Source organism: Lacerta agilis, chromosome 14, assembly GCF_009819535.1.
Source record: "Lacerta agilis isolate rLacAgi1 chromosome 14, rLacAgi1.pri, whole genome shotgun sequence".
In the NCBI taxonomy this organism is placed as follows: domain Eukaryota; kingdom Metazoa; phylum Chordata; class Lepidosauria; order Squamata; family Lacertidae; genus Lacerta; species Lacerta agilis.
The window spans coordinates 17,749,052-17,761,018 of NC_046325.1; the positions used below are offsets into that span (position 1 = coordinate 17,749,052).

At 46.6% G+C, this 11,967-nt stretch overlaps 1 protein-coding gene across 1 annotated transcript; it reads left to right on the plus strand.

Moving 5' to 3' along the window:
• Nucleotides 1-721: 721 nt before the first annotated feature.
• TNNI3 (troponin I3, cardiac type) lies at nucleotides 722-6,914 on the plus strand. Its single transcript, XM_033170904.1, has 6 exons — nucleotides 722-964; nucleotides 2,415-2,456; nucleotides 2,695-2,826; nucleotides 3,428-3,517; nucleotides 4,771-4,947; nucleotides 6,804-6,914. Exons 1-6 carry the CDS (start codon nucleotides 737-739, stop codon nucleotides 6,900-6,902), a joined length of 768 nt encoding a protein of 255 aa, XP_033026795.1. The 5' UTR covers nucleotides 722-736; the 3' UTR covers nucleotides 6,903-6,914.
• The last annotated feature ends 5,053 nt before the right edge of the window (nucleotides 6,915-11,967 follow it).

Genomic DNA, 11,967 nt, shown 5'->3' on the forward strand with positions numbered 1-11,967 from the left:
TAAAATAGGTGATAAATTAATTTTAACGGGGGTTTTTTCTTTAAAAAAAAAACTAGTTCAGTTGGACTACTCAGATCTCAGTTTGACTTAGATGGAAGGGTGTAAATGGGTTGTTTTAAAATTGGTTTCGTACTGTATTGTTTAAATCTGTTAAATTGTTTTACTCTGTGTGTATTACGATGAATGTGTTTTGTGATGTGATATGGGCCACATGGCCGAAATAAACCTACCTACCTACCCCCTGCGATGCCCTGAAAACTTCCCTCCTTAATTGCTAATGTGTGTAAGCATGTTGTGGTCACATTACACTGGAGAATATGCACTCTGCACGTGTTCAGTGGTGCTCTTCTTTATCATAATTCCATATGTTCCAGGAATGAATCCCGATGCTAAAAGCAGGGCTGAGCATGTGCCTTGGCAGAAAGGCAGTATATAAATGCAATCAATAAATCTAGAATCCGAAGAATGCATAGCTGTCAACCTTCCCCATTTTTGCGGGAAATTCCCCTATCAGTACTATACTATAGACTATAGTACTGATAGGGGAATTTCCCGCAAAAAAAAGGGGAAGGTTGACAGGTATGGAAGAATGTGAATGAATGGTGGCAGAGTTACGCCCCCTCCCTCCGCCCCCCAATCCCGCAATAAATCCTCTCTAAAACTCAGACACCTCTTAAGTACCATTCCTCCTCCAACCCTCTTCCGTATGCTTCCTATAGAATTTGTTGAAGGCAGTATGCCGATGAACATAATGAAAGTAATGGTTTCTTTATTCTTGCAGTATGACGACGAGGAGGAGGAGGAATACGTGGAGGAGGAAACGGAAGAAACAGTAGTGGAGACCAAAAAGGAGCCACCGCCACCCAAGCCGGCCCACCCACCTCCCCCGCCTGCCACTGTCCCTCCTCTCCGCAGGAAATCTTCCGCCAACTACCGAGCCTATGCGATTGATCCGCATGAGAAGGTGAGTTCCTGTGTCCTTTAAAGGCGTATCCTTTAAAACAAAGCAGAAGGGTAGAACTTAGGGATGCCGAAGGAATCCGATTAAGTTCCCATTTAAAGGCGAATCTGTCCAATTCACACTTTCTTGAAACAATACGCATACCGAAACCCAGCTATCCTCTGACAATCACATCCGTCTGAATTTTGCAGTCCAGTTCTCCAACCAGGCAGTGATTACAAGACTGTATATATTAGGGGAAAGTGTACATAAAAATGAATATATCAATGAAAATAACATATGAAAATAAATTATACTAGGGGAAGTTGCCTGCAAAAAAAAAGTATGTTAGTCAAAACCACATGCAAAACGTGTTTATTAGGAGAAATTTGTAGTAAGGTTGGTTGATAGGTATCTGTCTGTCTCAGGAGACAGTGGAGGAGTGCACTTTTGGGAGTGAAGTCTAACCACTGCAAAGTTGTGGCTGTAGAGACTGATACAGGAGAGACATGTTTTGTTGCAGCTGGGGCAGATGAAGGCATCCGGTTGTGCTGCTGCAGACGCACCGTGGCATTTCTTCTCTCTCTGCTCCTCCACTGTACTGAAATGCTGCTGAATTTTCATGAGGGTTTATTATTATTATTATTATTATTAGGGGGGAATCACAAATTGCTGCAGAAATGTGGAGAACTGAATTTAAGTTTGGACAAAGGAGAAACTCAGAGAACCAAAATTGACACACCCTTCCATCCCCAGTAAAGCAGTATGTGGGGCTGAATTTATGGGCCTAAAAACAAGTGCTATCCCATACTTGCCACTACATTTTCTGGTCCCTCTCCTTATAGCAGTAACTAAGCCTGATATTTTGGGGGAGTGGATTTCTTGTGCAAGACTTTCGAGGTCACCTGTAATTGGGCAACCTGAATTTGCTGGTATGTGTGAATGAATCCCACACAAAAACAGCATTAGTCTGGAAGTCTGTATCTAATCCATTATAAGCAAACAAACAAGCTACCACCAGCCAGAGTATAGCATCATAGAGTTGGAAGAGACCACAAGGGCCATCCAGTCCAACCCCCTGCCAAGCAGGAAACACCATCAAAGCATTCCTGACAGATGGCTGCCAAGCCTCTGCTTAAAGACCTCCAAAGAAGAAGTAGATAGCATTTATTTATTTAGTATCAAACCCTTCCTCCGAATCGCACATGGTTCTCACTTTGGGATTTGGATCTCTCAGTTCTGAGGCATATATAAACCAGGTCTAAATCAGACCAGTTGGTGAGGTGCAATTTCCTGCTTCCTTCCTTCCCTATTGAACTGTCTGCCTTGACAGCGAGAGTGAACTTCATCTGCCATACCTTCTATATTTAGTTTTATTTGTGAGGACAGTTATTCTTGTAATTTTAAGAAGCTCGCTTCTCTCTCACACATCTTTTCCTCACACAATACGTCTTTCCCTTTTGTTCCACCACAGAGAAAATCCAAGATAACAGCTTCTCGGAAATTACAACTCAAGGTAATGTTGGAAAACTTTTTGTGCAGAGATTTGAATGGGCAAGGAGAGTACACACTCGATCTAGTGTGCTTCCAGCCTCCACTAGTATCTAGTGGACAAGATTTCAGGGGAGTGGAAGAGGCAAGGAGGCACAGTGGACACACCAAGATGGATTGGGCCGTGTCAGGTTTGTGGCGTTGGAGAAAAAGCATGAGACTAGATATACTCAATAAGGCAATGTGTCCTTCCTTTATCTCAGGCACTGATGCTCCAGGTGGCAAAGCATGAAATGGAAAAGGAGGAAGAAGAGCGTGCCCAGGAGAAAGAGCGATACCTCTCTGACCACTGCAACCCTTTAGAACTAGCAGGACTCGGCCTCACAGAACTGCAGGTAACCAGGGAGGAAAGGAGGGAGGATGGCGCTTGGCCAAGAATGAAGTCCGGTCAATGCTAACAGGTGAAGATAGATGTAATAAGAAGAGAGAACTTGGCACGCATTCCCCATTTGTGGAGTGAGCCGAGCTTCCTTCTGGTTCAGCAGCTGAAAGGACAGGCATAGGCGCCAGCAAATCAAACGCCAGCTCAACTGTCAGTCTTATAGCCTTTCCCCTCCCACCCCATATTTTTGGGGGGGAGGAGGGTATTAAAGCACAATATTCACGTGCTTCCCCATTCATCTGTTTCCTAATTGGCTTTTTAAAAAAATATCTCTTTTTCTTGGTGACTTGAGATTTCTTTTTTCTTGTTCTGAGATTTGCACATGTTGAGTGAACACTCTTCTCTATTGTGTCTGTGCCTCCTTTTGCGCCTGAACCCTGGCTCAGCCTAATCCTGTCCTGGCCGCCATGGGTGTTCTCCATTTGTTTTTGGATTTCAGCTCCCAGCTTGTTGGCAGGGGTTGGTGGGATTTGTAGCCTAACAGCATCTGGAGGGAGTCAAGTTGGCTTAAGCCTCGTTTGACGTAGCCACACCCTCTTCTTGCCAACTCACAGGAGATGTGCCGGCAGCTCCATGCGCAGATTGGCAAGGTTGATGAGGAGCGTTATGACATGGAGGCCCGAGTCAACAAGAGCATCAATGAGGTGGGTTCAAGGCACCTGCACGTGGGGCTGCAGAGAGCTGCAATCCCCAGAGCTCCCTAGGAATAAAAGAATTGTAGAGTTGGAAGAGACCTGGAGGGTCATCTAGTCCAACCCCCTGCAGTTCAGGAATCCTGCTCACAGCTGTTCCTGGGTGGTCTTGAACCACCAACCTTCTGGTTAATATCCAGACCCACTGACCCACTGCACCAATTGATCGCTTTAACAATCTGGGAATTGTAGCTCTGCGAGGAGAATAGGGGTCTCCTAACAAGAGACGCGGGTGGCACTGTGGTCTAAACCACAGAGCTTTGGGCTTGCCGATCGGAAGGTTGGCGGTTCGAATCCCCACAACGCAGTGAGCTCCTGTTGCTCGGTCCCAGCTCCTGCCCACCTAGCAGTTCGAAAGCACGTCAAAGTGCAAGTAGATAAATAGGTACCGCTCCAGCGGGAAGGTAAACGGTGTTTCCGTGCGCTGCTTTGGTTCACCAGAAGCGGCTTAGTCATGCTGGCCACATGACCTGGAAGCTGTACGCTGGCTCCCTCGGCCAATAAAGCGAGATGAGTGCCGCAACCCCAGAGTCGTCCACGACTGGACCTAACGGTCAGGGGTCCCTTTACTTTTACTTTAACAACTGTCAGCACTTTTAACCAACAACAGTTCCTAGGTTTCTTTGCCATGACTGTTTAAAGTGCTAAAACACTGCTTTAAACGTGCACTGCTGCTGATTTAAATGTATTGTGTAGTAGATGTGACCTCAGAACAAAGCAGATTCCAATGTAGTGGCAGGGGGATGAATTACTGATGGTAGCCACTAGGTGTCAGTGCTGGTCCAGTTTTTATTTTCAAATGATAAGTAAGGGCTGAGTTTTTGTCACCCTCACCACAACAGACCTCCCCTCAGTCCATTGCTGTAGCCATATTCCTCCCTTTAAGCTCATTTAAATTTTCCAAGCAGTAATGCAGACTTTTATCAGAGGACTGAACAAATTCGTGGCAGGTAAGTCTTAACTGTGTTTATTAGCTACCGGTTGAACACATCCCCTCTGCAAGCCCAGCTGGGCCATAACAACCTGAAGTGGCCTTTTATAGTTGCAAGTGCTCATGTATATTCTTTACTAGGAAACTTGGTGAGAGAATCTGAGAAAACCCTGGAACACAGGAATTTTTAGCACACGTACCCCATTCCCTGCTGGAGCACGCAAATCATCTCTAGTTTTCAAATGTTGACACTCTTTCGGTCCCTGCTTTCCAGATCCAGGATTTGACCCAGAAGATTTTTGACCTGCGAGGCAAGTTTAAGCGCCCGGCTCTCCGCCGTGTCCGGCTCTCTGCTGACGCCATGATGCAGGCCCTTCTAGGCTCCAAGCACAAAGTCTCCATGGATCTACGAGCCAATCTCAAGCAGGTCAAAAAAGACGACACTGAGAAGGTGAGGAGGCCGGTGGGATTGGGGGAGTAGAGGGGAAAGTGCAGGAGGTGGAAGAGGAGAGAGGGTGGTTGTGGGGTCTTTAAAAACCCCATGTTCTCTAGGGTTACATGATGTAGGGAAATTGATCCTCTCCCACTGCTCTTCGGGGTGGTTTGGACGATAGGGAAACATGCAACTTTAATGGCAAGAAACCTGAATCTTCAGTATGTGCTTGAATCCCTACTGCAAGTAAACATTGATGGCCTGGAAGTGCCCAGACAGACCCAGAGACTCTCCCACACACTGGGGATGTAGGGTTGCCATCTCTTTTCCCGGCCTCGGCCTCTGTGCTTAGAAATGCTGCAACTCAATGGCTGAGCCCGTGCTTTGTAGGCAAAAGTTCCCAGGTTCACCCTCCAGGCAGGGCCTGCCTGAAACCATGGAGAGCTGGTGCCAGTCTGATGCACAGAAAGCAGCTTCCTTTGATCCTATGAACAGCAACCAGGGGTGGACCCTGTGCAAAGCCCAAATTGGGTGCCCCCTCTCCCACCCACTACTTCCACCTTAAGGAGGTGTGAGGGCTCTGGCAGGGTCCTAGAGCCCTCCCACCCATTTCACCAAGCTGGTAAAGTGCTAACTAGGCTTTGGGAAGCAGGAGGGAGGACTTTAGGACCCTGCCAGGGCCTCATGCCTCCTTCCCAACAACCAGCACCTCACCTACTGGGCTTAGTGCCCAGTGCATGCAGACTGCTCACACAGCCCTAAATCCACCCCTGACAGCAACTAGTGGGTGGGTGTGGGTGAGAGAGGGAGGGAGAGGGAGAGAGAGAGAGAGAGAGATGTTGCTGGCTGTTCAGACCTTTCATGAATTTTGAATTATTTTGTTAAATAATGGTTGCTGGACAGGTTATTAGGATTTGACTTCCGCAAACAGGGAGTTAGAATTTGGTCTCTTCTTTGCAATCTCAGATGTATTTACATACATACATATTATATATGTAAATAATGATTTCATAATGGTGCGCAAGGTGGTATCCTTGGAGGTCTCAAGGTGGTCACTATACCTTTAAAGCACATTCAGGACACATTTTCTCCCCGCAAAAAAAAATCTGGGCACTGTCATTTACCCCTCACAGCGTTAAAATTCCCAGCAACCCCTTAACAAGCTACAGTGCCCAGAATTCTTTGAGGGTGGAAATGTACTTTAAAGGCATAGCATGTGCACTCAGCGAGACCCACGTGACTGTATCATGTGCTTTCAGGCCACACTGCTGGGACTACCAGCTAAGTGCCATGGATAGTTACAGCATTCAGCATGGATGGACATAAATTTTCACAAACCTGCATTGTCTGCCAACAGTTCTTCTCTAATTATTCTCACCACCTTGCCAGATTCCTCCTCCTCCTCCTCCTCCTCTGCATTTTTCTTGCCTTCCGTTCCTGGGCTTTTAGCAACTGTCACTGTAGCATGGAGAATATTCCATGCACGCAGTGGTGCGCTTTGATAGTTTTAGATGATGGTGTTACAAGAGGAGGTCCTGGAAGGGAAGGCACACCCCTTTACTTCCTTCAAATAGTGTTATGGGAGCATCTTCCGTGGACGTTAGTCCATTCCCCCACCAACCTCCATTCTGCCCTGGCCCATTCCCAGCTGTCCTGCCTTCTTACTTGAAATGAACCCAGGGGGTGGCTCTGTTTCCAGCTTCTTCCTGCTGCTCATTCTCACTGCTGCCCTTGTAGATCCTAGCAGGGGGGGGGGAGGGACTTAGGTGTATTTGGCTCCGCCTGTCGTTGGCTTTGACTCCTCCTATTTCACGTTGGTCCACCTATTGGACGAGGACTGGCTCTCTCCATCAACCTCGTTTGTCCTCCTGCAGGAGAATCGGGAGGTCGGGGACTGGCGGAAGAACATTGACGCTTTGAGCGGCATGGAAGGCCGCAAGAAGAAATTTGAGGCCTCCACAGGACAAGTTTGAGCAGTGTCCGAGGTAAGGGAGATGGTATGGGATACACAGACACATGGGCTACAATCACAAGGAACAGAATTGCTGTGGAGGGCTGCAGCCAGAAGAGGGGGCCAACCCTCAGGGATATTCTGTTGGGCTTCCTCCCTCAAAGTCCAGCTTTCATTAAAAAAAAAAAGTTTTAAAAAAGTTTGGTCTCTAGCACATCCAACTTGGGAAGAGGAAAGCAATGCAGGCATTATTTCAATGGTTCACTAAGAACTATAATACCATTAAGGTTGCAGTCCTGGGAGTAAGCTTCATTGAAGGATATTGATAAGCTGGAACGTGTGCAGAGGCAGGCAGCCAAGATGATAGAAGGGTCTGGAAACCCAGCCTTATGAGGAATGGTTGAGGGAGCTGGGGATGTTTAGCCTGGGAAAGAGGAGACTGAGGCAATATGATAGTCACCTTCAATAAGGTTGTCACATGGAGCAAGCTTGTTTTCTCCTGCTCTGGAGGCTAGGACACAAACCTACAAGAAAAAAGGTTCCAACTAAACAAACACCAGGACTAATTTCCTGACAGTAAGAGCTGTTCAGCAGTGGAGCAGACTCCTTTCCTTGGAGGCTTTTTAAGCAGAGGTTGGATGGCCATCTGTCATGGATGCTTTAGTTGAGATTCCTGCTTTGCAGAGGGTTGGACTAGATGACCCTCGGGGTCCCTTTTACCTCTACAGTTCTATGAGTCTATGAAACCCCAGTGGGTCTTACTAATGAGTAAATCTGAATAGGCACACTTATTTAATTATTTAAAGTACCGGTATTTATGTGCTGCCCTTTTCAGGCATAGCCTTCATGACGTGGTGTACAGAAATGAGAGAAGATCCAGGCCAGTTGCATTTGAGCAATGACCCCGTAACATCATAAGGAGTCTCAGGAATCAAGTAGCATAAACACTTTGGGGATAAATGAGCCTTCAAGGCTTGCACGGAAGCAACCATGCGTAGTTCCGTAAGACGGGAATTTCACAAGTGATGAATAACTAAACACACGGGGCTGCCTGCATTTATACTCTGGCTGTGCTGCAATGGCTTTCCAGCTCCTTTAGGTTCTCTTGCCACCAAATGTTGGTGAGTGTTCCATGCCCTACAATAAATAGGTTCTGTCTGTAGGGGGAAGGCATGATATGCAAAAAATAAAAATGGTTCAATGTAACCATTGTAAATCCATGCTGTTCATTCAAGCTCAAACAACAGTCTTCCTCGTATATTCTTCTCTAATTCCAACTCCTGAAACTTGCACTTTGTACTTGCCGGCCAGTAGGTAAGGTAAAGGTAAAGGGACCCTTGACCATTAGGTCCAGTCGTGTCCGACTCTGGGGTTGCGACGCTCATCTTGCGTTACTGGCCGAGGGAGCCGGTGCACAGCTTCCGGGTCATGTGGCCAGCATGACAAAGCCACTTCTGGCGAACCAGAGCAGCGCACGGAAATGCCGTTTACCTTCCCGCTGGAGTGGTACCTATTTATCTACTTGCACTTCGACGTGCTTTCGAACTGCTAGGTGGGCAGCAGCAGGGACCGAGCAACGGGAGCTCACCCCGTCGCAGGGATTTGAACCACCAACCTTCTGATCAGCAAGCCCTAGGCTCTGTGGTTTAACCCACAGCGCCACCCGTGTCCAGTAGGTAGCTATCTTCAAAGCATGATTACAATAGGCAAGGCCGAGAAGCAGAGAAGCAAGGAATCCTGAGCAATTCCACCAAGAAAGGGAGTGAGTGCTTCAAGCTGATCTGTTTATTGAGCAATCAGCCTCATAACTTTGCAGGGAAATCAGATGATGCATTTAATGAGCATTCATTCTGATTTGTTTGCTGGTAGGTTACATGGTATTGCATCAAAGCAAGAGCTACCCCGTAGTTTCCTGTATATTTTCATGGCACTTGCCTCATCTTTGGGTGGGGTGGGGTGGGGGGAGTTGGGTTTGTCCCACAAGAGCTCCCACTCAGCTATAATTGTGCTGGTTCAAGGAAAACGTAGATATAAAAATGAGAACTCCTGGATGTCAACATCCAAGTTTGTGGCAAGTACTCTGGTAAGGGAACCCCAGCAGAGTTTTAAAATATGCAGCAAAGTAAGGTGTGGAAATATACAGTAGGCTGTTAGACCTTTAAAAATGCCCTTTCAAGTGAGTTTAAAAATGTCCCCTTAAAAAGTTGTTTCCAAAGCTTCCTTCTTTCCCCAGCATAGGAAAAGACCACACGTTTCATAAGTTTGCAGACTTAACATATAGAATAAGAGAACAAGAAGAACATAACGTTTAGAGAAGATTGGAAAACGTTTATTGAATATATGGGGGGAAGGAATTGTGTACACTTTAAAACATTTGGCAGCATTAAGATAAATTCAGCAGTGTAAATAAGTTTTGATGGATGCAATAATGGAATACTGAATGGTTTAGTTTTTGTAAAATATGCAGGGATTTATGATATGCAAAATGAACCATGGAAAGAGAAGGAGGGAAGTCATTGATATTTTAAGGGTGTTTAAATGAGTATTCTAAATGAGTTTAAATGAGTATTCTAAATTGTAAAACAGAAAATTAAATTAAAAAATTATACAGGTAGACAGACAGACAGACAGACAGACAGACAGACAGACAGATATGTTTTGTAAGTTAAATATACATACATACATACAAATGTTTATTTGTATGCCGCCTTTCCATAGTTGAAACCATGCTCAAGGCAGCTTACAACATGAAACAATTACATAATTACAAATAGCAGAAGTAGTCATAAACAATAAATAAGGCGTCAAAAAGTGCAAATGAAACAATTTCCACATAAATCATAATAAGATCTAAAATAAAGATATGAAAAAATGAATAATCAAAAAATAAATATCAGAAATGGCAACAACCGCCCTGCCCAACGAAACCACAATACCCCAACTTAAGAGTCTGCTCAGTTCAGTAGCCAGTCAGGGCCCAGCCCTCCCAGGCCTGGAGGGAAAAGGCCTAGAGCAAATCTTCCAGGACTCACAGCCAAGATACGATAATTAACATTTGCATAGCACTATCAAGCGTCCAGAACATTTCACGTCAATTATTATCTAGTCATAATCCTTACAACACCCCTCTAATGTAGGTCAGTATTGTTACACACACACACACACACACACACACACACACACACACCCCCATTATGGCTGGTAAGAGGGACTGAGGCTGAGAGATTGTGCTTGCTGAGTTCATGGGAGTGGTGAGATTCGAACCAGGGCCTTCTTGATTTGTGGATCCGTCTCTTCGCCTCCACACCACATTAGCTCATAAAGCAAATGGTGCAGCCAGACATTGATTTTGGGATAGTCCTCTGAATTTCCTCTCTCTTCTTTTTCAGATGGGTGCCGCGTGTTCCCCCCACCCCCAATCTTTAGATGTTGTTGATGCCTGCGGTCTTGCATCTCTGCAAGAAGACTCACATTCCCGACTGCATTAATGTTCCCTGTGGTATGAATTTCTGTAGCAAAAAGTAGAGAAATGCACTGTCTGTGCACATGCACCCAAACTGATAGTAGGGAACAGATGGGAGGCAAGGAAATAGCTGATTTTGTGCATGTAATGGTGCGTGCATTGTTAGTGTTAGTGTGCACGTGTTTTCCCGTAATTTAAAAGCGATGTTCATCAGAGACTGAAGAAGGACCCCACAGCCTCCAGCAAGCTCAGGGGTCTCCTTCTGACTTCCTCTGCACCAGTGATGAGTGATCACGTGATGGCAGAAGTGTGTTTCTCTTTTGCTGGCCTAGTTAGCATTTGCAGTTGCTTTCAGAAAGGCCATGTCTCACCTGAGGACATTTGAAATAAACGGGTTTCACGTCTGTGTTGAATTCTGGCCAGCGACTGTCATGCAAGTGAACCAAAAGAGGTAGCAAAGAGACCCTTTATTGGCCCTGCCGGGCCAACACTAACTTGTTTTTTGCAGCAACTCTGAATGCAAAGAAGGGAGAGTTTTCACCATAGAGTAGGACAAACTCCACCTGCTAGAACTCCCTCTTCTACACAGCTGTTAAGGGTCCCTATCCCAGAGATGGCAAGGAATAGAGCAGGGCTGGAGAAACTCAGAGCTGGGAGCCGATGGAGACTCCCCAGGCCTCTGTAGCCGGACCTTGGTTCTCTTCCCAGGCTTTACAACCTTCCCAGCCACACTCTCCGCCAGTCCTGCTTCTCACCCTGCTTGAGTGCTGGAATGTGCCTTTGAACTCTGCCTGGATAGGGGATAGAGAGGGTTGTGCGCACACATGGATGCAGAAACTAGGCGACCGCACAGAAGGAAATTTCACATTTGCTCCCCTGCCCACTTTTGCCTCTGGCCCTGCCCGCCCCTGTGGCCTGTGGCCCCCAGAAGGTTGCCTATAAGGGAATGTGGCCCTTGGGATGCAATGGGTTCCCCCACCCTAATGGAACAATGCCACTCCTCTACTCCCATTCAGAATCGGTGGCCGATGGCAGCTCTCAACGCTTACTGAAAGCTCAGGCTGGCATTCTAGACTTATAACTCTGTGCTTTACTTCTTCATGGGCCACAGGCAGCGGCGGAGGAAGCCGCTTGGCCGCCCGGGGCGGGGCATCCTGACACGTCGTGATGTCACGATGCACGTCAGGACAGACTGCGCATGCGAGCCGCCACGTTCCCCCCCCCTCCGCTGCTTCTCCGCAGCCCCCCTCTCAACCGTGCTCCGACCCCTGCCCTTGCGAGAGAGGCAGGCGGTGGTGGTGGGATCAGCGGCCCGAAACGGGCTGCTCCTCCCCCTGCCGCCGCCCACCTCACTCGAGTATAAGCCGAGGGCGGCTTTTTCAGCACAAAACAATGTCCTGAAAAACTCGCCTTATACTTGAGTATATACGGTATATTTATTTTATTTTATTATTATGTATACCCCCCCATCTGACTTGAGTTGCCCCAGCCACTCTGGGCAGCTTCCAACATATATAAAAACATATTAAAACAATTAAACGTTTTAAAAAAATAACCCTTCCCTATACAGGGCTGCCTTTGGATATCTTCTAAAGGTTGTATAGTTATTCTTGGCTCAGGGGTC